At 40.4% G+C, this 26,665-nt stretch overlaps 1 protein-coding gene across 2 annotated transcripts in view; it reads left to right on the plus strand.

Moving 5' to 3' along the window:
* Positions 1 to 26,665, plus strand: part of Fat3 (FAT atypical cadherin 3) — a 506,722-nt gene that overhangs the window by 382,563 nt on the left and 97,494 nt on the right. For both annotated transcript variants that reach the window (XM_048345620.1, XM_048345621.1), the window contains exons 4-6: positions 3,861 to 4,175; positions 6,166 to 6,376; positions 15,515 to 15,654. In XM_048345620.1, the coding sequence (XP_048201577.1) occupies positions 3,861 to 4,175; positions 6,166 to 6,376; positions 15,515 to 15,654 (666 nt within the window). The remainder of the gene's footprint in view (positions 1 to 3,860; positions 4,176 to 6,165; positions 6,377 to 15,514; positions 15,655 to 26,665) is intronic.

Genomic DNA, 26,665 nt, shown 5'->3' on the forward strand with positions numbered 1-26,665 from the left:
GGTAAGCATACCTACATCAGTCTGCTTGAGAAAGGGAATGGCTCCCCAGATGTGTTTCAACAGAAGTTTCTGGAATGAACCAGGTATAATCCCAGCAGAAGGCATTTCCTACAAACAAATGGCTATGTAAGAGAATGTAAGTGTAAGAGCCATGATCTCCAGACCACACAGGGTCAGCGTGGAACTGAACACAGATGTTGGGAAGACACAGATAGGGGATGGTGATAATCAAGGCCAGCTACATATTTATCCTCAAGGAGCCCCTGAAAATGTGATGGAGATCAGTAGTATAGTCAGATCTCTGAAGGAGAAATAACACTTCATAACAAAATGAAGTGTGGAGCAAGGGAGAGCAGGAAAACACTGTGTGGTCAAGTGGGATGGGAAGGTGGCCAGTCCTATGACAACATGGCAGAACTTCAGTATGCGAAGTACTTGCTGATCTAAGAGTTCAACTAGATGTGGATAGTGAGGGAAATAATCATGGAAATGGAAACTATGTCAGGAGCATATTGTTTCTCAAGAGCATGGCAGCATTCCTTGTCACCAGTGGTGGCCATAGTGCACCAAATACTGAAAAGGCTTTGAAGGTAATGATTTCAGTTCATTACTTCTGTAGTGTTGAGAGGTATGTGAAAAGTCCAGAAGTGAATTTCTAACAACCATTTATTTGATCTGTTACTTTGGAAAGCAAAGATGGAGATATCACTGGATTCTTACCAGCTTGCAGGTAGTAAACAGTTGAAGCTGTGGGTAGAAGATGGAGGAATCAATGGCAAAAAAATATGAAAGGTCAGTAGTGACATTAAGGTCGATAGCTGCATTGTAAAGAACCCTGGATGATCTTGGACACTTTTACAAGCTAAGACTACTTTGTCTACAGGGACTGTTCAACTAGGATCTGAATCAGAGCTCAATTCTTAAAATAGCCATCTGTGGAGTATATTCTATCTAGACACAGGAATTGGACTAGGAAGTAACCAAGCAAAGTCTGTCCTAGCCTGCATTAGTTTACCATTTCCACAATGGTAAGTGCTACAAAAGAATAAAAACCAGACCAGAGGAGGCACTCCTGGGGAAACAACATGGCAGCTGGACTAAATAATGAGTAGAAGGGATAGGGAATAGAAAGAATCAGAGACCTGGGTATGTGTGGTGATGTAGGAAATCCATTCCCATTGGTACACCTGAGAACACCTGTGTAAGACCCCTGCTGCCACCTGTAGGCAGCCCCCTGGACTTGTGAATGTGGGTCTATTCCATGAGACAGATTTTCACAAGCAGAGAGATTCTCCACTGAGCAATGTCTCTCATTCAATAACCACCCAGCCTGCTAGCCCATTCACCGCAGGTCCTTTAGTAACAGGCAACAAGGGTAATTTTGTGCACAGTGATATGAATGAGATTCTCCTCGATATGGAAAGAATCTGTTCAGAGAGCAAAGAGAGGCCTAGTAGTGGATTGATGTGTTTGGATGAACATAGAACACCTGGGAGCACAAGGTTTGCATGCTGCAGCAGTGTCACAAAATAGCTCAAGAGGCAAAATTTGGCTTTGACACCAATTAGCCCTCAGTGGTTCTTTGGTGAAACACAACAAACCAATTGGGAAAATAACCTTGGAAGGAAAGTTGATTGATTTTTTCCAAAGAAAGACCTCCTATGAAAATATGTCTTAAATTCTATTGAAGGGATCAACTCAGATTGTAAGAGAGACTAAGCAAGATTGTGATAGCATTTTGAAAATGACTTTTAATTTATTTTCTTTACAATTATTCCTATCAGAGTGCTTTCTTTCTTTCTTTCTTTTTTTTCAGAGTGCTTTCTTAGGTGACTAGGTGACCTGATTCAGAGTAGGATTTTTGTGGAGACCAAATTTACCTTTACATTGCTTCAATAGTCCAAACATATATTTTGAATCAATGAAGTATCTTATTCAATGTAACAATTTAAAAGTTAAATGTAAATCTTTTAGGCTTTGTGGTCAAACAGAGCATTAAGAACTATCAAAAGTTTGATACATCGCTTTAGCACTTATTAACTGTGGGATCTTTAAGCCTGTTTTCTCATTTGGAAAATGGGAATAAGTAAAGCTGCTTCACTTACTAAAGGGGGGGGGTTTAGAAGGTGAATGAGATAATGTATAATAGTGTTTTATAAACTATCTGTACCATGCACAAATTAAGTATTACTATTAAGTGGTTTCTAGTACTCTGGCCAACAAGAAAATTATCCACACTAATATTTAAAGACTGTTTATATCATCCATGAAGATTCTTTATATGCTCTTTACTATTCTCCTTTCCTCAGTTTTTACAGACACACATAATAATAGCATTACAGAGATGGGGGGAATGGTGTCTAGCCTCTTTCCATTTCACAGAGAAAAGAAAATGATTTTGTGACTGGTAAAAATATTTCAACTGTCAAATGTTCTTAATGTCAAACACCTAAATGTGTAATACTACAATTACACAAACTAAATATAGCACACTTTCCTATGAAAATATAAAAATCACAAGTTTTTCATGACTCGTGTGTGTGTGTGTGTGTGTGTGTGTGTGTGTGTGTGTGTGTATGTATTTATACTGCCATTACAGAATACCTTAGCTTTGGTAACTTACAAACAATAAATTTGAACTGCTCAGAGTTTTAGAGATTTGAAATTCAGGATCAAACAGCAAATTCAGTGTCTGCTAAGAATCCATTCCACATAGATATTATCTTCTGTCTGTCCTCATATGACAATGAGGGAGCAAACAAGCCTCTTTCACAAGGGCACTAAGTTCATATATGAAGCCCCCATGACATAACCACCATGTTTATATGGGTGCATTGGGGACCAGATCTCAGCACATGAATATTCAGACTATAGCATGAATATTAGAAAGTCCAAAATAAGAGCCTGGTAGTTTAGCTTCTGAGAGTTTTCTTTCTAGCTTGCAGAAAGCCCCTTTCCTGCTGTGTGCTTAACTGACAGAAAGAGATGGAGATATTTGGAATCTCTTGTTTTATGTGGTCAAATCAAAGCTGTGCACATATGACCTCATTACACCTTACTCACCTCCCTAAAGAGCCAATCTCAAATACAGACAAATAAGAGAGGATACATAGAGGTTCACCATATACATTTAGAGGGGACACAACTTAGCAACATGGTAAAAAGAAGAGTTTGGATGGTAGGATGGTGGTAGCACTGTCCATTGACTAGAAAACATACTTATGGATCAGCATATTGTAACTGGTATAGTATATTTTATATTATTAAGAGTGCCTATTTTGTATCTACTATTTCTGCATGAATGATTATATTTTTAGTCAATCCTGTTTCTCCTCTCTCTCCACACGCTACACCACAACAAGTTCTTGAATGTTTATAATCCCCTCTCCCAGATTCATAGGTCAAAACCAAATCCCTTGGGCAGTGGTATTCGAAAATAGAGTTGTGAGGGATCTGCCCTCCTGAATGAGACTAGTGTGCTTATGAAGGTGAGGGCACAGGCAAAAAGTGTTGTCTGTTAAGGACAAGACCTTTTCAGACTACCCCAATTCCTGCATTTTACGTTCCCTAGCTTCCAAAACCATAGGAATTATTTCTGTTTATAAAAGCTACCAATTATGGGAACCTGATTGAGCGACCCCTTTCAGCTATGATTTCCATCACCAAGTCTGGGGAATCACTCTGCCTTCATGAGTGAATGATGAAAATGTTATACATTCCATAGGAACTGTAGCGCTAAGACAGGTTCAGATGTGATTGTGCATAAAAAGTGATCTTTGTAGGATGGGCATGGGGATGGTAGTGAGATTAGCTTTTCTTTTTTCTGATTGATTCCATCACACTTTCTCATTTAAAACTAGGTGACTGTGACAGATGGTGGTTCCTCTCCCAAACAATCAACCATTTGGGTGGTGGTTCAGGTTCTAGATGAAAATGACAACAAGCCACAGTTCCCTGAAAAGGTCTATCAGATCAAGCTGCCAGAACGAGACCGGAAGAAGAGAGGAGAACCCATTTACAGAGCCTTTGCATTTGACAGAGACGAAGGCCCCAATGCAGACATCTCCTACAGCATCGTGGATGGGAATGATGATGGAAAGTTCTTCATTGACCCTAAAACTGGAATGGTTTCTTCTAGAAAACAATTTACTGCAGGAAGTTATGACATCTTAACGGTAAGATCTTCAGAATTCCAACAGCATAGACAGAGGGCACGGCTTCCTTTAATAGACAGACAGATATTTCTGAGCAAATAAAATTATTAGTGTAAAAGTGTGGCAACTCATCCTAGCTTTGAAAAACTTTTCTGTCAGACAAATGCAGGTGAGAATTCTTGTCTACCACCTCCCCACACTCATAGCCTGCTGAAGCCTGCATGTATGTCCATCTTTCCTATAACCCTAAATCATTCTCAAGGTACAGAACATAGATAAACTGAGGACACGGACATGTGAGATGTCATAGCCCACCCACCACTCAAAACAACACTGAATAAGTCTCAAGACTTCCCAAGAAAACAAATTTTGTAATCATTCACAGTGTGATAGAATATGAATTTGCCTATAGACTATGAGACACAATTCATAGCTAAATTTCTTCTGTGTAAAGGGAAAAACTTCAAGTAGACGGTAAACTAAGTTTTCATTAAGCTGGATGGTTAAAAATAAATGTAAACACGAGCACCATCTCTAGAAAATTTAAAATCTGTCATGCCCATATATGCTTCCTCTCCCACTGCTTTAGACAGAGAGTGCATTTGCTCCCAGATAGAGGACTCGACACTTAAGAGAGGAGCCCTTTGCAGGATTCCTTCAGCTAGACTCCCTCATCTGTCCCTCTCATGCAGTGAGTGTTGGCTCTACGGTCTTTTTCTGTCCCTATAACCAGAGGATCATCCTTGGTTGATTCTTGGCCTAAGAGATTCTACACTTCTACCCCAACCTAGCAACTACAGCCAATGACTGCCTGACAACTGAATACAAAAGCCCACTCCCCCCCACACACACACCTCAGGTGGATCCAGCTCTGTGGCACAAATCATAGTTCAGAATTCCCTGTGGGATCCCTATGGTCAGCTAGGACCACATCCTTGTTTAGTGCTAACCCTTGTCCATCCTGGTTCTACTCCCTTTCTCCTGAGAGTACCTCCTTAAAAAAAAGCAAAAAGTCAAAGCAGAACACACACACACACACACACACACACACACACACACACACACAAACACAGCTACTCAAATCCCTGTCCTATCTCCAAGGCATCTTGAACCAAAGCTTATAACTATTAGGGACCTCCATCCCACAGGAATTTTCTGAAACAAAGTGATCATCCATGAACACACACCTTACAGTTTTACTTGTTACTCTTTTCAATGTGGTCATCTGTTAGTTCTATGTCCATAAATGTTGTTTCTGAATATGGTATTTGAAAGTCCTTTGAACTGAACGTCTTTTGTATTGGAAGTCCTTTATTTATTAAAGTTTGGTCTTCTGATCATGTTTTCTCCTCCCTGAACTTTGGGGCCCACCCATTTGAGTCCAGGACATCATAGCAATTCCTTACAGATGTATGAAGAGACATATTTACTTTGTCTCTTGTGTCAGTCTACTGAGGACCACAGACAGATCACAACACCCTCCTCCCAGGCACTGCCCACTGAAGTGCCACCCAGAGAGTTCCCCCTTCACAGTCACAGCACTGCAAGGCCACAGTGGCGGCCCTGCCCCTGCCTGTGCCTCTCACACCTCAGGTCCTGTGCAAGATGAATGCACCCCAAGAATCAAGCAGAAGTGACAAGCCACAACCTCGCCACCCCACTCTGCACACACAAAGAGATTCACAAAGTGCCTTGCTTCCTTTCAAGACTCACGCCAAAGGTGAGGTTCAGAGGCATGCTGTAAGGAATGAAATGAGCTATTACTGTGGATGGAACACTACCATTCATGTCTGTGAAAGACTGAACATTGTGTACTTGCAACATGTCTTTCGCATGGCAAATGGGAGCTGAGCTCCAGCACACCAACCAGGTTACTTTCCCCATTCTAGAATCTACTCTCCAAGACCTCTGGCCATCACTGCTCAGGAGGGAGTCTTGGCCAGCACCAAGTGAGTCTTCATAGAGTCAGAGCTCTGAGATGTCTTTCTGTGTTCTCTCCATGTGTGAGTAGATCAAGGCCGTGGACAATGGCCGCCCACAGAAGTCATCCACAGCCCGTCTCCACATCGAGTGGATTAAGAAACCGCCCCCCTCACCAACACCGCTGACCTTTGAAGAGCCATTTTATAACTTCACCGTCATGGAGAGCGACAGGGTGACAGAGATTGTGGGGGTGGTGTCAGTGCAGCCGGCGAACACCCCTCTGTGGTTTGACATAGTGGGTGAGTTGAAGACTTCCAAAACAGTATCGGGCAATGGGATATTTGAAGCAAGTAGCCAAAAATAAACTAAGTTAATTAAAGAAAGGAAAAAAAGAAAAGGAAATTAAACAAAAAGAAAAAATACCTAGTTAGAGCTATGATTAAAACTTGCAAAGTGCTGGAATGCAAAAGAGCCAGTAAAATGAATAATCAACCTGTGCTTTCGTTCGACTCTGTAAGCTAAGCTGAACAGAAAGTGCTCTCTGGCTGAATTTCCTAGAGTACATTCTTTACTGCAATCTGAATGTCTTTCTGTGTGTCATTTAAATTCTATTGTCACACTTGGCTAATCTCATTTCTAAATGTATTGATGGAACTAGACTTGCTGTCTTTCATTTCTCTCTTTTTCTTCACCTTTTTCTGCATTCTGTTCTTTTTTTTCTGCTCCCGACTGCCCTGCTTCAAGGTGGCAAGCATGCTCGAGAGATGTTCTATATTCTACAGACAGCTTGTGGGCAGAACTGTTCAACAGAAGGTACCCTTAGTGTAAACACATTTGCTAAAATACGGCTATCCAATCTGCCTTAGATGTTTGGGTTTTTTTTTTAAGCAAATTGAATTACATCTTTCATAGCTGCCTGTGACAGGCTGAAGTACAGCCCACAGATTTCATACATGCCTCTAGCAGACATTGCTCTTGTACCCAGTGACTCCTTTGTTCCAGGTTTTGATAGGCTTGGGGTTGGGGAGGACATTGTTTTGAGTTTTATTGTTGTTTAGTTTTGAGGTATGTGGGCTCTTTATTATTTGTTTATTCATTTTGTTTTTCTTTTTGGAGTTTAGTTCATTTAACTGGGATTTTCCCAATTGAAAAATAAATTAAAATGTATTCCCTTGCTCTCTGTTCTACACCAATAGTGCATTCATAGACAAAAAAAAAAAATCAGAAGAGTCCCCTGGCAGCCATCCACAAAAGGAAGGGCAGTAGAAGGAGCCTAGATACCTAACTAGTAGTAAGCCTTCCGCTCAGTCTGGATAAGGAAAGCAGATGGAAGCAGGCAGGAGAGACCTGGGAAGCCAACCTTTACATTCTTTGAGAGCAAGCAAGCAAGTATAGCAGTCTGAAAAAGGAAAGGGCAGAGCACTTTAGCCACCCAGAGCCAGCAGGGAGAGGTAGTTGGAGGAACGGAGGGCCCAGTACTGGGAACAAAAGGTTGTTGCTAAGAGGAGGGAGGAGCCTCCTTGTGCCTTCAGGAGCTGGATGTGAGGCAGAGTTGAGCTGAAGCTGACTCCCATGTCCAGGAGAGTCTGGGGGAGTCATTTCCTCCTACACATCACAGCCCAACAGGGCGAGCAGGCGTCTGCCTTTCCTGCAAGGTGGCTGGTCTGGGAAAATATTTAGGATAGTCTGCACCTGCTCTAAGAAGGCTCAGAAAAGGAATATTCCATGGTCCCCAACTCAACCTCAATGGAGTGTACTCTGGACTACCCCCATGAAAAGAGCTTATTTCCTATACCTTTGTTTCACTGAATCTGTATCATATCATCCTTGTGGCTGACTGTCCTAACACTAAGCTTTCAATTCCTTCTTCATTGGTATTTCACATATCCACAGTAGGACCTCTCTGGAGACATGCAGCAGGGCTCCACTCACATTTGTGCAGCTTTCAGCTCATTCGGATATGATCGAGGCAGCTTCTTCCTTCCTGATGCACATGCTACTGCTTAGTTTTCTGTTGTCTTTGTAGCTACCTCCGGTGACTCCTTCACCTCCTCCTCAGTGAGGCCCAGAAAGTACATTTCAGTTTCAGCACATGCTGGTGCCAGCCTCCGGGAGCATGTGCAACAACGATGATTTCTTAGAAGCAACCCAAGAAAGTAGAATGAAGAGCAAACAGGACATGGGACCCCATGTGCGGCTCTGACTACTAGAATGAATCCTCAGCCACCAACTGTCTCTTTCCTTTGCATGCCAGTTTGCAGGCATCTCTGCCACCAGATGTGAACCTGTCTTCTCTCCCTAGCATGGTCCATGCATGAAGCCATCTGGCCCACTACATATCACATCCACTGCCCACTACATCCAAAACCCTAGGGTGTCCTTGCCATACTGCACTTTAGAACTCTTATGGTACAGATATGCAACAATCAGTATGACCAACCATGTGGCCTGTTATCCAGATCATACTTGCAGTTCTTTGCATTCCAACGTACACATTTGTGTGTAGATAAGCATGTCTGCTAGTACTATAACCTAACATGCAAGTCTCTCATACTAGCATTAGTAGTTATATTGCAGCCTCTTTTGTTTTGTTGTTTGATTGTTTTGTTTTTGTGCTGCTCCTGGGGCTGGAACTGGGTACTATCCCTGAACATTTTTGCTTAAAGTTAGTGCTCTACCACTTAAGCCACAGCTCTACTTTCATTATGTTAGTGGTTAATTTGAGATAAGAGTCTAATAGACTTTCTTACCCAGGCTGGCTTCAAGCCTTTATCCACAGATCTCAGCCTCTTGAGCAGGTAGAACTACAGGCATGAGCCACTTGCACTTGGTGCATGCTTTTATTTGTGTTTATGCCCTCTCCATTCTTAACCGCCATGTGTCTTCTTCCCTTTCTCCTGCAATGCTTCTACTATGATGACTAAAATGAACAATTGGTGACTGATGGTGATGCTTTAAGCAGCCAGATTGGTAACCCCACTGATAACTCCTGAGACCTTTCCAGAGTCCGAATAACTTCCCATTGTACTTGCAGTCAGCAAGCCTCAGCATCTCTAGCAAAATCATTGATACAGAGAGAAAGTTACTTTACAGATGACCGCTTTCCTACATGGAGCCCTTCAGGACTGTCTAAACACAAAGGTGGACCATTATCTATCATAGGGTCCTAGTTCTCATATTTCTCTTGTCTCTGCATTTCTAAACACTGCCCTTTTCCTAGAGACCTTTCACTTTCCAGGCACTGAGTAGTTCTTTTAATGGAGTTTTACAGGGCTGTCCCTCTAGTATACATGTCTTTACCACATAGATTGCACTCAGTAAATATGGCAACATCTAGCCAACCTTCTTCTACAAATTGAATTTAGTGGGCCAGATGCCCAAACAGAGGAGGATTTTATTTCCATTCCCACCTCCAGCCAACATCTTGAAACACCAACTCTTTATTTCATTGTAGAAGTGAAATCCTTTCCAACATGCTGGTTTCTTTCTGTCCAGAAATGGTTTCCCCTTCACTAAATCTCCCTCTTGAAAATTTTCTTCATCTGTCTGAGTCATTTTTCCTCCATCTGCTGACAGCACCTTTTCACTTCTTTAAACACCTATTGTTTTCTCTATCATATGCAGATGTTTTGTTCTTACTTATCTTCAGCCACAGAAACTTTTTTTCTCTTTCTTGCCTCCCTCCTTTGCGAGGCACCTTCTCTGAGCAAAGTGACACAGAGGGGACAGAAAGAGAGAGAGCTATGCCTAGTACTAGAGGCTCAGGAGTGAGAGCTATGATTATATATATAGAAGTACAATATCACCATGATCTGAAATGAGGTCTTGGGTTCAAATTCAAGTCCTGATCAAAGCTCTCATGATTCATCCAAGACAAGTTAACATTCCATCCAAACACATTAGTGCATTCACACACCTGGGCAGACACCAAGACCACCCAGCACCCAGCACAGCACTTACAGCTCCAACCAGTGAGTCCTTATTAGCTTAGCAGCAACAACCAATGCTTCTACATTTTCCCCTCTGGGAATGTAATCTCATTTCCAAATTTAGCTTCATTTCTTCTTTTCCTACCAAGACATGAAGTCCCAAAACATCTCTATAGTAAAGCAGGATTTTGTTCTCAAAACCCTTTGCTCTAAAGATCTGCCATTCACTTTCTTCTGCCTCCAGTGGCACCAGAGCTTACACCCAGACACTCTTCAGCTCCCAGAAACAGAAGCTCTGCTTATAACAAAGTTAAGAGCACTGTAATGAAAAGGAAACACAACGAAGTTCAGCTGTTGTTTGTTTAAACAGCCCAATGCACAGTGTGTTCTTGCACTGTGATAAATGGAAAGAAAACGAAAGGGACAAAAATAACCCATGATCCTTTGTGGCTTTATCACATAGCTTCACACTTCTCCAAGACTGTGAATCAACTCAGCAGTGCCTGATTTGCATACCTCCAACCCCTGTGCAAGCTGGTTCACAGTTCCTTCTCTGACTCTTTATGCTGGTGGAAAACATTTGAATTGGAAAGGCTACCATTATTATACACTTCAAATAATTCTTGTTTACTTACAGTTTCATGGGGGATACTGCAACCAATTTTTCAGCTTTTCACTTGAATCCAAAAATGCTTTTCTCATACACAGTAAGTGCTTAACTTAACTTTATTTACCCATCCAATTTATAGAGAGGAGAAAAGCTGTCCTTAGGAAGTATTTCTCTGGAGGTTATATCCAACATACAGGTCCAGTTTTCTGTGAGTATCTTCCCATGTTGTAGCTATGGAAAGATGATCTTGTCTTCACTTTGTTCCAGGTGCCAGAGGCACTGGGTTCCTGATGCCTGCCGTCTCATTGGCGTAGCCTTGTCCTTGGCTAATCATGTCCACTGCAGAGGCCTGCTTATTTAGAATTGGTCAAGCATGCATATTAGACTTTTCTGATAGTGTTGCTGTAGCTTTGTTTTCTGATTAGACTATAAGTATCTCTGCATCTTCCAGAAAACTGTCACCCACATCTCCTGAGAGAAGCCTTGTCTTTTCCAATACATTTATTCCTCCATCAGAGTGACTTTTTCTCAGTCATTCAATGGATGTCAAATATGTCATTCCTCTTACTGAGTCTTCTTTCCCTACCTTGATCCCAGGCGGGGCTCTTTCTCTATGCCTCTGATCTCATCCATAGATGCCCATCTGAAGACACTTTAGGAAAATAGCAAAAAGACTAAAAATACTTCACGTCAACATGCTTTAAAAGTTAAACTTAAAGCTGGATTCTAGGAGGAATTTTTCTTCCTACTATAGTTCCCTGGCATTTTTGGTGTCTCTGCCCTCCATGCAAATAATTTTCAGACTAGGATTATGCTTGCTTGCTTCATTTCAAAGCTTGTAGTTCTTCATGACCACACTGTAGCTGGTGTTCAGCCTTTTCCTGAAGCTCCCTGTACTTGCAAAATGTGAATGAACAGCTTGAGGATGGCACCCTCCATTCCCTGGGATTCATCCGCTCAGAGTTTCAGAAGCTTCTCACATTAAACCTCTCCCTGGTGGTTGGCAGATCTGAGTTGGAGTTTTTACAGTAGCACCTGTGGTGAAAAGGAGCTGCCAGGCAGCTACCTGATGCTTCTCCAAAGGAGATGGACTTTTCACCAATGAATCTCTTTACAGAAAGACAGGGTATGCCTCCTACCTATCTTTAAAGAAAAACTTGGCTGTGTGATGGCCCATTGCCTTGCTACCCAACACATTCCTGCAACTGCTAATTCAGAGTATTTTCATGGAGAACCTATTTGTAAAGCCTTTGAAAGGACATCCCCACTGGCTATGTTTCACTTTAGAGTCCAATAGGAACCCAGTTTGCGTCTTCTGCTCTTTGCTCACTGTATTACACCTGTCTTTACTAGAAATGGTCAAAAAGGAATGTCCCAAATGTGAATCATCTGTTATGTGGGCTGTTCACAACCTTGCTTTAACCATCTCCGCTGAACACCCCTGCAGGACGCTCAGGCTGTGACGTTTCTGATTTCCCACATTGTTGAAGCTCAGAGCAACTGGCACTGTCCTGCCTGCCCACCTTTCTCAGCCTCACGCTGTCCCGCTGGGCTCCTTCTGGCTTTGCATGTTCTGTTACTGGCTCTCAGGAAGCACGCCTCATTGAAGTGGAATGTTGCTAGTGAAAATGGACTCCTTGCATTTGATATTCTCACCCCCTAGATGATTTGGACATGGTTGCCTACAAAAATGAGAATCACCTTTTGTGCTAAAAGGGAGCCAGAAAAACGAGGCCCCGGGGGAGAGCTACGGAGTCATTGATGAAATAGGGTGCTTAGTACAGGTTATCGAGTTACCTGAAGATTGATGGTGAACTGTTGGTCTGAAATCTGTATCCTTTGTCAGAAATTCATTTGAAGACTCAATAAGGATTGTTGTGTAATGTGAAATCTTGTTTTACTGGGAGCTAATGTCCTGGTAATGTGTATAGAGACCCTAGGCCATATTGGTGGAACTGAGACTATCTCTGTAGGCCTTCTAATTGCCCAACATCTATCTTTCCTGGTTATTCACCTGTCCTACTCCTTTCTAACCCCATTTACAGTGACTTACCTATAGAGATTTCTGATATGTAGTATTTGATACAGTAAAGACTGATGAGGAAAACACATAGATGCATACAAGCATGCCCACAGAGAGAGAGAGAGAGAGGAGAGAGAGAGAGAGAGAGAGAGAGAACTATGAAAATTGGCCGCCAGAAAAAATTGCCCAAAATATCATTTGGTAAAAAAAAAAAATTTTAAATCTCATACAATTTATACATGCTATGTAAAATAGGCATATTTTACAGGACTAAGCACATGGGATAAATATGTATTTTGCATAGGGCCCAGCAAAAATTCAGGTGTTAATATGAGGAAGCACATAAGTTTTCCTCACTTAATCAATGACTGAAACTAGAAACTTTTGTGCATGTTCCACAAATTTTGTTCTCACTAATCTTGAAAGTAGAGCAAACTAAAGTTTAATAATCTGCATAATCTCAACTTATCTTTCTGTTACTTATACTAGAGTTTGAACTCAGGGCTTTATATTTGCTAGACATGGCTCTACCACTTGAGTGAAGACTCAAGCCCTTTTTCCTCTTGTTATTTTTTGCAGGGCCTTTATTTTTCCCTATTGGGTCCAAACCAAACCAAACTATTTACATTTCTTGCCATAGCAAGGACGACTTCAATACCCAACTATTGGTTGAGATGGAGTCTCATCAACTTTGGGCCCAGTCTGGCCTCTCAATTACAGGCTTACTGACTTACATGTTTTAAACGTCTAAAATAATTGTGATTGGAAGATAACCTATTTTCCCCACCATCCCCTAAATCTTAGTCCTCAGACTTAAGAAAGTAAGCATTCTAGTATATAAAATGCCAATTTAATTTAAATGTGATTGAAAATGTGACTTAATGACCTCAAAATCAACTTAAGAAGTTGCACTTTTGTCTTTTAAACAGGTCCTGTGATATTATATTCTTTTTTCTAAGTTACTATGGCAAAGATTTTGTTTCAGAATCTACAACTTGGTAGCAAGAGACTTTTCTTTGCTCATGAAAATGGCTATGCCAGGCACTGGAACTTAGCTTCCATTTTGTTTTGTGTGGTTACTAAATGAGATGTTCCTTTTAACTAAGAATCAGTAACCTAAGGCTCCCTTCTATTTTAGACTAGACTCCCCCATCCTTCTCTTTCGTTTATTCATCAAGAGACTTTTTTGGAATAAACATAGTGCTTTTTGTAAGCCAATTAAAGGTTTTACTTGGAAGATCAGTCTTTTGTAAATGATTTTTTTGGAACAATATATCATCTCCAAGCAATTCTCTGGTAATTCTGTATCTCTCTAACTTTAATTAAATGTCAAGGAGAATTAAGTTCTGTCTACAAATTAATTGCTAATAAGTACACACGACAGCTGTGAGTGATAGGTATTTGAAATATATACATGACCATTCTTTTTTGGATGGAAGTACTGAGCTTGAGTACCAGTACTCCAGCAAGCTTACCAGGCAGGTACTGTTCCACTTGAGCCATACCTCCAGCTTACCACCACCACCACCAACAAAAAAAAAAACTATATTATATAGAATGTTATTGTATTTTTTTTTTTTTTTGGCCAGTCCTGGGGCTTGGACTCAGGGCCTGAGCACTGTCCCTGGCTTCTTTTTGCTCAAGGCTAGCACTCTGCCACTTGAGCCACAGTGCCACTTCTGGCCATTTTCTGTATATTTGGTGCTGGGGAATCGAACCCAGGGCCTCATGTATATGAGGCAGGCACTCTTGCCACTAGGCCATATCCCCAGCCCCCTGAAATTTTTAATTAAAATAAACCTTGTGGTATTTAATTAAAACTGCTCCAGCATTCATGGTACTAGCTTCTTACCACATTAAAAAAAGTTTCAGAGCCATTTGCCAGTGGTTCATGAGCATAATTCTAGCTACTCTGAAGGCTGAGATCTGAAAGATTATGGTTCAAAGTCAACCTGGACAGAAATTCTACAAAACTCCATCTCCAAAATAACCAGGAAAAGCCAGGCCTAGCTAAGCAAGCAAGCTGAACAAGTGCCAGGTCCTGAGTCAAACCCTAGTATCTGCAAAACTTGGGAAGACCTTAAAGTACTTGGGTTCAGAGATAAAAACTACTCAGCAATTCCAATACTGTTCCATACATATCATTCCCAGACAGCGATTTATAGCTGACCCAGAAGGGAAGAATAACTTTGTATATAAGCTGATTTACAAGTTGCTGTAGGGAAAGCTAGTGTTTCCTTCACTTCTATGCTGTTATTTCTTGGCTTCTTTCATAAACTTTCTACTCTTTTAAAAGAAATTCAGTTCACACTGTCAATATGCCAAAAGTTTCTATAAATAATCCAGCTTGCAGAAGTCTATTCTTTGTTTTCTTATTTTATCATTTTATTTCTGACATTGAATTGAGAGAACTGGAACTCAACCAGCAAAATGTTTACCATCAATCCTACAGTAGGTTTAGAAGTGTCTACTGATTTTATTAATGATGATTCAACTATTTGTTTACTTAAAACTTTGCCTACTTTTGGAAAAACAAAAAGATTTTCAATGTCTTAGTACAGAAACCACAAGGGGTTAAAGAGCCATTAGCCTTTAAAATATTTCATGGAGTCAACTTATGTTTCACTACCTTTGACATTACTGCTGAGAGTTTTCTTTGAACTACATTTTTGTGATTTTTTATGCATTATAGAGGCTATGTTTTGAAATACTAATTAAGTGAGAAATAAAGAGGTCCACTAAGATGTACAAATTTGAGCTGTAGGGATGCCTGTCCAAAAGTATTTTCATGTAAGCCCCTGTAAGGTTATGTGTTTCCACCCACGGAGAGCCCCACGGATGTGCTGATGCTGTGTTGTTTCTGTGACACCCTCAGGGGGGAACTTTGACAGCTCTTTTGATGCAGAGAAGGGTGTGGGGACCATTGTTATTGCCAAACCTCTGGATGCTGAGCAGCGCTCCATCTACAACATGAGCGTGGAAGTCACCGATGGGACGAACATCGCTATAACGCAGGTGAGAGGTTGGTTATGACTGAGGATCAGGAATGAGGACAGCTTTGTTAAAGTCACAAGTAAGGAAAAAAGATGTCTAGGAAATAATAAGACTTGTTCATTTATTGCAGTGTTCAAAAATTCAGTGACTCAAGAAACTTCAATTGTTTATGTGTGGAAGAGTGATATAACCTATCTTTATTATTGTCTTTTCTCTTTGTAAATTCTACTTTCCTTGAACTTACAAAGAGGTAGATATCTAAATGGTTTGCACTGACGCACCCAAAAATCATCATATGACTTTTAAAATTATCTTTAAGTAGTTCAATAAAAGGGCTTATATTCAGCATGTCAATTTATGAGTTACGATACATCTTGATCATTATCATGCCTTCCATCACTCTGATTTTGTAGACACTGAAAGTTAAAGATAGAGAATACTTAAAAGGCCATATAATTTTACAGACTAAGGTAGAAGTGATCCATTCCAGTTCATACAGCCTTAATAAAGAACAAGCTGTCTCGTGGTCTCAGGCACCTCAGACTTGGTAGGCAGAGGCTGTGCCTCCAGCCTGTTGTTTTCTTGGGCATTTTCAAGGTAGGGTCTCAGTTTGTGTTCAGGCCAGCTTTGAGTGCAATCCTTCTATGTGAGTTTTCCTGCGTAGTGATGATAACAGCTCGCCTTTGCTCCCAGCCCGGCAACAATGAGTGAGATGGAGTCTGGTGAACTTCTTTGCCCACACTGCTCTTGAATTGATATTCTCCAATCTCTACCTTCCAAGTAGCTAGGAATACAGACTTGAACTCCTTTACCTGGCGATGTTAAGGACTGGTAATACTGGCTGCCCAGAGCAGTCAGCTGGATGTGAAGGGAGGTTCAACACATTGATACTTGGCCTCACCCCCTAAGTACTGACCCAGACGAGACATCAGGATATTTCTTATAATCTATATCTTGAGTACATACAGAAGGGCAGGGAGGGGCTGGGAATATGGCCTAGTGGCAAGAGTGCTTGCCTCCAACACATGAAGCTCTTGGTTCTATTCCCCAGCACCACATATATGGAAAATGGCCAGAAGGGGCGCTGTGGCTCAGGTGGCAGAGTGCTAGCCTTGAGCGGGAAGAAGCCAGGGATGGTGCTCAGGCCCTGAGTCCAAGGCCCAGGACTGGTCAAAAAAAAAAAGAAGGGCAGGGAGCACCATGAGGAGGAAGTCTCTGGCCTTCTCACATGCCACCAAAGAGCTTCCAAAGTGGCATATATACAATGCTAGATAAGAGTAAGGCAGACTTGCCTTAAATATAAGATTTCCATCTCATTTTCAGCAGCAGAGCTAGCCTTGTTACAAGCAGCAATGTGGAACATGGATACTTGTATACACATATATACAATGCCTGCTTCTCCCCCTGCTTCTCTCTCTGCTTCTCTCTGCTATTTCCACGAGTCTAGAAGGCATCACTGATTTTGATCAAAATGTCTTCCCTGCTGGGCCTCCATGTATCCTCAAATCCTTCTAAATACAATGAGTCCAGTAGAAAGGAGGAAGTTTCCGCCAACCCTAAAACAAGCAAGTATTAATTCATTTCATACACGATGTAAGCATTCCTAACTATGCAGTTTTAAAAGCATATTTCATATATGTACTTAACTAACTTCCCTTTAGCTCCAAAAAAACGGTAAGATTCTTTTTTGAGGGGTTGGTCAATAATCAGGTAGTTGAAGAAGGTAATCAGGTTCATTTTAGTACAACTGCCTTAGTTTTTGCTTGAAGGTACACAGAAACATCGAAAAACATTCACACAAGTTGCTAGCACAAGACAGTTTGTGATCCTACATCCCATGTTGCTTCCATGAGGGTTTGCCTTAAAGACTCCTGCTTACACCTGCTGTATTGCATCATTACTAATAGTACCCAGCTCACCCTCAAAACAGCCCCAACTGGAACAATAACGTATATGATCTTCCTACTCCAAATTAATCTTTGGCTGCCCAGGCTAGTCTGGTCACATACTATCTTCTACCTCACCTCTTGAGAGGCTAGCACTGAAACTATGCACCATCATACTGCCAAGAATACCAAGTTCTAAATTCACATAACTTAAATGGCCTCATTTCTAAAAAAAATAACATAGAAACATATATTGTAAGCCTGGATGCATAGAACTTCACCTTTTCTTGGTTTTATTTCAGACTAAAGAACAGACTTATTTCCAGAGCATTTCAGAAGGAGTTAGAAAATTGAGGTTAACTTGAAGGACCTTTGTGGTAGGACCAAGTTAAAAAGATTAATAAATGTCAAGAGACTTTCTTATCAGAAATATCCCATTCACACTGTGTTTTCAGAGCCATGTTCTTCTTAAGAAGTGCGAGCTAAGGATTCCCAAAGCATACACTGTGTGTCACCATTATCATCACATGGGAAACTCTCTGTCTATCCAGCTCTGTTAGACCTGACTGCCATCCAGGCCCCTCTTATTTGCCAAGGCCTCCCTGGCAGGGTGACAAAACTGGTTCTCCAGATCAGTCAGTGTCTCCAATGCCATTGATGTTTTCACAAAAGGATGGTTGGGAAATGAAAGGTATTCCAGATTTCTTTTAGAAACCACTAATGCATGTTCCAATCTCTGATGCTAGGCAACTTAATGATTTCATCAACCATACCCTTCTTCATACAACTATAAATATTCTGGAACCCCAGAACACCTGTTCAATATCCATTAGAACTTTTTTCTATTTTTTCACTTGGGACCATAAAGCAGGTAAGACACAGGATTCACATCCAATCTAAACAACGTGTTGAATTTTACTTCACAAATGTCAAATAATTCAAAGTCTTAGGGATTCGGTGTGGACATGGAAATACTCCCTTCATCTCTCATTTGTCCTGTTTTTCTGACTCTCATGGGATTCTTGCACCTTCGAATTGCAATGCTAATGATGGTATATGATATCCTTTCCTTTACTGAGATTGTCTAATGTAAGTACAGAATGTAATAGTGATGGTAGATTTCAAGTCTCAAAGATGTCCATGAACTAATTGCAAGGGGGAAAAAATCCCAATATTTATAACACAAACAGGCAAACAAACAAAAATCCCTCCTGGTTGAAGCAAGCAAAGACCTCTAAATTATACAGCTTTTCTTTATTTTGTGAGGGACATGATTGTACTTTTCATGATATATCATAGCATGGATGGGATCTTCATCTTCACCTCTTAGAAGCCCAGAGGTGAGCACTAATGTTGGGCTCAGAAGAGAAGAACAAGAGAGTTGAGGGAGATGGTACTATCTTCCCTGTTAACTGGAGATGAGTGGAGGAATCACAAGTCCCCATGGCAGAAGCAAGGGAGGAGTGGGGATTCCCTAGGTGGAACCAGGAACACATAAAAAAAATAGCAACAGAAAATGGTCAACAAGGATGGACTTACCACACGTACGTGCATGCAGAAGCATGATAACAAGACTGTAAGAGACATTCTACTTCTAGTTCTCCAGCTGTGGTCTGTACATATCACTTAGCATACAACAGAATCAAGATGATTTGTAGAAATATCGAATTCCAAATGTACAGCAGGAACTTGGGGTACACTATCCTGTCAGGAAAAGACTAGTGGACTCATAAAAAAATGTAAGAGGAAACTTGAATTGACCTAAGACGGGGAAGTCACGTAACACGGGTGTTATGTGTTGTAGTCAGGATGAAACACCCCCCCCCACACACACCCCCCCCCCAGATGTCCACAGTTTTGTACCAGTACTGGGGCTTGAGTTTCAGGGCCTGGGTGCAGTGCCTTAGCATTTCCTACTCAAGGCTGACACTCTACCACTTGAGGCACACCTTAGCGTCTCCCTTTTTGTTGGTTAGAGATCCATCTTGTGGGTTTTCCTGGTCATATTGGCTTCAGACTGTGATCCTCAGATATCATCCTCCTGAGTAGCCAGGATCACAGTGAGCCCTAGGTATCAATATTTTAATATTTAGAGGTTTGACACATTATATGGCATGGCAAAGGGACTTCGGAGACCGAATTACAGTTAAGACAGTGAGGAAATTCTGGACTATGATGCAAACATTAACCTAAGCACAGAAGCACTTAACAGTTCACTTTCTGTTTGTTTGTTTGTTTTTGGTCAGTCATGGGACTTGAACTCTGAACCTGGGCGCTGTCCCTGAGCTCTTGAGCTCAAGGCTAGCACTCTACCACTTGAGCAACAGCACCATTTCCTAGCAGTTCACTTTCTCCAGCAGGAATCAGAAAAGAGGCAAGAAAAGGGAAAATCTCAGACTCTAAGGGTAAAGATTTCCGTATCATGTGACTTACAATGGAGCAAACAAAGCAATGAGGAATGCATGTGTTACTAAAGACCTGGGAGAGGCTCCCAATTAACAACCAGAAAGGAAACAGCGGAGCTCAGTGCAATAACTACATGTAACTGGATCTGTCCCACAGATACACAATCTGGGAGAGCAGATTCATTCCTAGAGCCTCTTCTACAAAGAGGAATGTCTCTGCCAACATCTTGATTTTGGCTTTGAGTTCTGGCCTACCAAACTGTGAGATGTTTTAAAATTCTAAACCACAATTACTTTTAATGTTAGAAAGCTGCAGCTAGTCCATTGTTGCCATGCCATGCCGTAGTTAGGGAAATAGAAGCAAAGAACTGGGAGGTAACAAGGCCATGGGTTCTGATCCAGGCAGGCAAGTTCCAGAGCTTCTCATTCAACTGCTATACTAGGCTGCTTCTCAAAGCAAAATTGGATTGTACTGTCTGTGCTAAGGCAGAAGTTACTAGAAGAACATTTTAAAATCTGGCTCTTTGGGGTACATGACACCACTTATAGACATCCAGTGTCTCGTAGTTAGCCACGCATCCTGGGAGAACTGAATCCAACCTCCTCATAGCTCTCCCTTCCACCTTAGTCAGGACATTCGTGACCAAGAAACGTATGTGAGGATGTTAACAACGTTCCCTACACATTTGTCAAAGCTACTGTGTCTTCATAGCAAATCTAAATGAATCTAGAATATGACTTTTGTAAATGGTCAGTGTACAAAAATGCAAAGTAATACATAAGACTAATATGTGTATAATAAGACTTACCAAGATTCCTTTTACAGATTCATCCACCATAGCTTTGGAAACTGTAGGACTTGAGACTCACACTGGTCAGGTGACATGTCTAGAAGTCTACTTGTGAAGTGATGATGAGCCCAACATTTCCTTCAAAATCACATGCTATCTCTGAACTTCCCCTACAAGAAGGTTCTAGTCTGAGTTATCTAGGAAAGCATCTGGAATCACTTAGGGGGAATTAATGTGACGCAAGTTCACATCCATGCCTGACCAATGCCACTGAACAGTTGCTTACTTTCTCAAATTCAGTATTTTAGTCCTATTAGGGGAAAGAACTATGTGTTGCATGGGTTGTAGGAGGGTGGAAAAAGATTATGAAGACATTCTTAGAATCTGTCTTGTATTAGACACATACAACTTTTATTAATACAAGCTAGTTCTCAATTTAAAATTGAGATAACACACCAGATAGCTATCAATTGTGTGTATGTGTGACTTCTATTGTTATTGGTGAAAGATAGCAGATATAGTGATGGCCAAATGATCATCTAAAAATTATATTAACTTGATTCAGGGACTCTGGATACATGATTTTGTGCTTTTAATATGTTTTTCTTATTCAAGTCATGCTTTGGATTTATAAAGAGAAAAACCAGCTTTGATTTGTGTGCTCCACAATCAAATCTGACATTAAAAGAATCTCTTTCCAAAACTCCTAAATTCTTACATCTCACGGAGTTTATTGAGTTTGGCATCACCATTCTACTGCAAGACCTATGCCCACTGGTGCTGAAGGGTAGTGACCTGCATTCCTATGGTTAGACTTGATCTTCACTTGGCACTCTCTAGCTCTAAGTGCTCTCCTTGGAGTTCCTCACTGGCCCACTTCTTTAGAAAGCATATTTTACCTGAAGGATTTGGACTTTGTTTTATTCTTCCCCTCCAATCTCTACCTGTTTAAAAGGGGGAGGGCTAGTCAAATCATTCTTGTTGACACTTCAGTGAGTCCAAGATTAAGAGATCCTCCCAGCCAACTCCTCTCTTCAAGGGTTTTCCTTCATCTGCTCTTATCAGGTAGAAAAAAGGCAGCAGCCCTAAACCTTTCTTGTATATTGAGATGAAGAAACTCTGACAGCACTATAGGTGCATGAAGATAAATAAGTCAGCAAGCCAGCACTTACATTGGAGACTTCTGTTTTCAGAAGTAATGATAGAATCTCTCTATATGTAATAGATATCTGCCTGACATTGTATGAGAAAAGCAATTTTTGAAGATGAGTTCCAATTTTAAAAACAGCAGGGAGCTCTTCTATTTAAAATAATCTCATGATTAATGTTCCTGAAATGTGAATGGCCATATCAGTTATCTATTTCATAAAAGAACAAAAGAAAAATTCCATAGTAAACAAACCTATGATGTTTGCAGAAATATGTGCTGACATAGGTTACATACATTTATTCTTAATGTGCTTGTGATATAAATGTACAAAGAAGTGGTATAGTGAAATCAATACAGAACTGGCTTCAAAGGATCTGGGTTTGAGTCTGGCACGGCCCTTGTAACTTTGTCTTTGTGATCCTTTGATATTTGCCCCACTGACTCGTTAGTTAATTAGAGATAAGAATCGCAAGTGGACTGTTCTGTCCAGCTTTGAACTTCACTTGTCAAGCCTCAACTTTTTGATTAGCAAAGATCACAGGTGTGAGCCATCAATGCTTGGCTTCCCCTACTGAAAAGTTAGGAATATAAATCTGACACAAATTTATCCACTGTAATACAAGTACAGGCTGATGATTTTCTACTCATACACTCAAAGATAAAATTTGTAAGGAAAATATATGGAGGCATCACCTTTGAAATCTCTACTACTAGATGTCGAAAATATAGTTCTGAAATGCCAGCTGAGGCAGAACAAAATTTCAGTAACTGGGGACTTAATTGGTTCTAATAAAAGACAGAGCTCTTACCCTACAAATCACCCCTGTGGGCACTTTATGCCATAAGTCTTTATAAAGCAGGATTTGGAATCTGCCCAGACCTGATTAGAAAAAGCCTGCAAAACCCAAAATGTTTGTGGTGGGTAGTAATGAAACCAACTCTGAAGAGGCTTCCTATATAGGAGTTTTCTCCTGCTTTGAATCCATTGTACTTCTTCAGGCCTTTCAATTACCATTTTGAACACAACATCTTTGAGAGTTACTTTGCTTTGTTTGTTAGTTCAGAAGCTCACAAATGGCCCCAACTGTGGGAAATAAAAAGCAAACAGGGAGAAGGAAGTCATTGACAGAGAAACACTTGTTCTGACTGTAGATTAGGCAAGCAGAAAGAGGCAGGCTTTTCAAAAGCACATCAACTTTGAGACTTCATGAAGGCACAGTAGGTTAGTTGGCCCTGTTAATACAACTAGCTTGTGAAATTAAAATACTTTAGCAGCTTAACTAAGTTATCTTTGAGCTTTTTCAAGGAAAGAACTGGCATTAGGAGAATCAAGCATGGTTTTGCAAACACACTGATCCTAAAAACAAGCTATTGGCAACTCCCTCAGCCTTTTTGTGAGGATTACTCCAGGACAAGGCTTGTACCATGTCTCAGTGCAAAAGTGACCACTCTGCTTTCTTTCTCTTGTTCAGAAAACCATATCTGCACCATGGAGGATGATGGTGTAGCTACTGACAAGCACAGCCTTGCTTTAGCTGCCATGATTGTTAAAAAGAATAACCTTCTGCTAGGTAGTGAAATGCAGCATACTATTTAATGGAGAAGCACCTATTACTCAAGAATAAGATGATAATGTCACTGTATCTATGCTATGTTATGAGTAGAATACAATGCAATAAGACAAAGTAGTCATGCCACAAGAATTAAAAAGAAAAAAATTAATTTTATTTTCATGACATGTGATATATTATACCTGAGAAACTCAAAACAGTAAATGGAAAAAAGCTCTTCAAGTGATTAAAAAACATAGGAAAATAGTAGGTTATAAGGTTAACATATAAAAATCAGTAACCTAGAGATGTCACTCAAAATGTGAAAAGCTGAAAAATATCTTGCAAAAGAAAATTGCACTGGTGCTAGAAAGTATTCTAAAAAGAATTCAAACCTTGCCTCAAGCAAACCAAAGTACCTCAGACAAAAAAACCAGTGATTTGAACAAATGAAAAGAGAAAAAGCATAGCATTGGAGAGAAGACTACATTCTAAAGAAGTCAGTTCTCCCTTAGTTAACCTGTACTTTCCCATAATTTCAATTAAAAGCTACCAAGTTTCTGTCAGCTCCTATACAAGTGGACTATTAGGTTTGTAAGGAAGTTTAATAAGGAAGAACAAAATGAGAGCCCTTTCTTGCAAATATCAAAATGTATTTTGTAGCCTATATAATTAAAAGGTTTTGTATGTTGTTGAATGAAAAGGCAGATGAAACATTGGAACTGAGTAGAAAAAATCTAGCTAGGCATCAAGTGACTAACGCCTGTAATCCTAAGATATATAAGAGGCTGAGATTGAGTATCTTGGCTCAAATCCAGCACAGGCAGCAAAGTTCATAAGACTCTTTTATCTAATTAACCAGAAAAAGGCTAAAAGTAGCTCAAGGGTAGAGAGCCATCCTTGAGCAAAATAGCTTAAGGACAGCACTCAGGTCCTGAGTTCAAGCCCCAATACCAGCACAAAATTAAAGAGAAAAATCCAGAAATATACTAATTGTATATGCCAAAATATTAGGGAGTGAAAGTGGCCTCTTCAATCACTGGGAAGTGATAGTTTTCTAAAACAAGAGATCTGGAACAAATGCTGAGCCATGTGCAAAAACAAAAAATTAAACTGGATCCATTCCTCATATACTACATCAGGAAAAATTACAAATGAATATGATATATAAAAAGAAAAGAAAGGGAAACATATGAATGCTATTTTGAAAAATTGTGTGTTCTTCTATAACCTGCAAGTGCAGAAAATATCCTAAACTATGACTTCAAACCCAAAAACAATAAGGGAAAAGATTGGTATAGTCACATTTGCATGGTAAAAAATACCTCACTCTGAGCAAAATAAAATACATAACAAAATTACACACGACTTTGCATTTTCTATCTCCAAGTTTCCAAAAATAAAGAAAAAGACTACTTAACTCAGAGAAGAATGAACTGATATAAATAGTTTCACAGAAAAAGAAATGCAAATGGCTCTTAAATATATGCAAAGATGTTCGCGTCACCTATAATAAGAGAAATGAAAAATAAAACTCCACTAAGATACTATTTCTCTTCTATCAGAGTGACAAAACATCCAATTCTTATCACATGCTCCTTGGGCAAGGTTGTGAGAGACAGATACTCTTACATATTATTATGAGAATGAAAAAGATAAAGCCCTGGGGGAGAGGAGATATGAAAATACCTAACAAAGCTACAAAAGCATTTATCGTTTAATCAAGCAACTCCAATGCTAGAGTCCAAATATAGGCCAACAGAAATATTAAAAGTTATGGGTATAAGACTCTTCTTTGCAAAGTATTTCTATGAGCAAACCTTGGAGACATCTTAAATGAACTACAATGGCAGACTACTTGGGTGAAGTATGATACATGTATCTACCTACTGGCAGAGTCCCTATCTTCTGTACGCTATCTGTAGGATGCATTGTGGGTTCCTTAACAACAATATTGGCATTTGGGGTCAGATATTTCTTTGTTGGGGTCTGTCCTCTGCTTTGTAGTATGTCTAGAAGTTTCCTTGGCTTATACTCACTAAATACCAGCAGAGTCCCTTCCTCTAGCTGTAACAATAACAGAATGTCTCTAGATATTTTCAGAATGATAGCTTCTCCAATTGTTACTTGGGAGAAGAGATCACCCCCAGTTGGAAAATCTAGAGACAGAGGGAATAGTGTGAAGGGGAAAGGGCAAAGAAACCAAACTTCTTTGATCATTTTTTGGAAACTTAAGTTTGTAACTTTTACATATACTTAAAAAATTAAATGCTAAAACCAAGCCTGAAATGTGGAAGTAAATGATTCTGAATGTATACCATCGTGGTTTTGTCTTTGCAGAGAACTATTCTAAGTGATTTTAGTCATGTTAGTACAACTTCTTATTCCTACTTAATCCCTGAGAATGAATGCTAAATTGTTTTGAATGACCTTAATTACAACATAATTGCAATCGCCATGCTGTATTATTATTCTGAGGTTTGAGCATGTATTTTAGATAACACAGTGACTAATTATGACTTTGTCATTGAATAAGAGCAATGTCTCTGTGAGGGAAAGGAGAAACAAATAGGAAAACAATGATGTTAGGTAAAAACTCTGATGCTCCAATTTTGAATTGGAAATGTCATTATGAACTCATGAAATAGTTTTTTAATTCTTTCCTAACTCTGCCTAATGGAAAAAAAAGTTGAAACATAAGCAGTTCAGTAGCAACAAGTATTGCTAATAATTTCATGTGAGACAACTAGGAACATGAGGCCTTGAGTTCAAGCCCCAGCACAGGCACAAAAAATTTTTTTAAAGGAAACTGATTGTTGGTGGCTCATGTTTATAATCATCCTAGCTACTGCCAGGCTAGGTTCACCTCCCCTGGTGCGGGGATGCTAAGCTTACTCCCTTATCAGTGCTCCCCTTTTCACCCTCTCCCCTGGGTGCCCGACCCACGGGCATCCAAGGTGGAGCGAAGGGACACGGGCAAGCCTAAAGTGCATGCGGCCGAATGAGATCCCCTTTTCCTCCCTCCTTACCCACCAAGGAAGCCAGGCGCAGACGGATCTCGGAGATGCTTTAGAGAGCAATCCGGTTAAATCGGGAGGGGCTCACAGTAATATAATGATGATGATGAGGATTTAGCAGGAGCTGGTGATAGGCTGGCGAGCTTGTCCATCCACGAGCAGCTCCCAAGGACCTCCCTCATGGGCTAACATCACTTCCCATAATACCGCCCTCTGGGCAAAGCCCGCAAAAA

Source organism: Perognathus longimembris, chromosome 4 (genome assembly GCF_023159225.1).
Source record: "Perognathus longimembris pacificus isolate PPM17 chromosome 4, ASM2315922v1, whole genome shotgun sequence".
Taxonomy (NCBI): domain Eukaryota; kingdom Metazoa; phylum Chordata; class Mammalia; order Rodentia; family Heteromyidae; genus Perognathus; species Perognathus longimembris.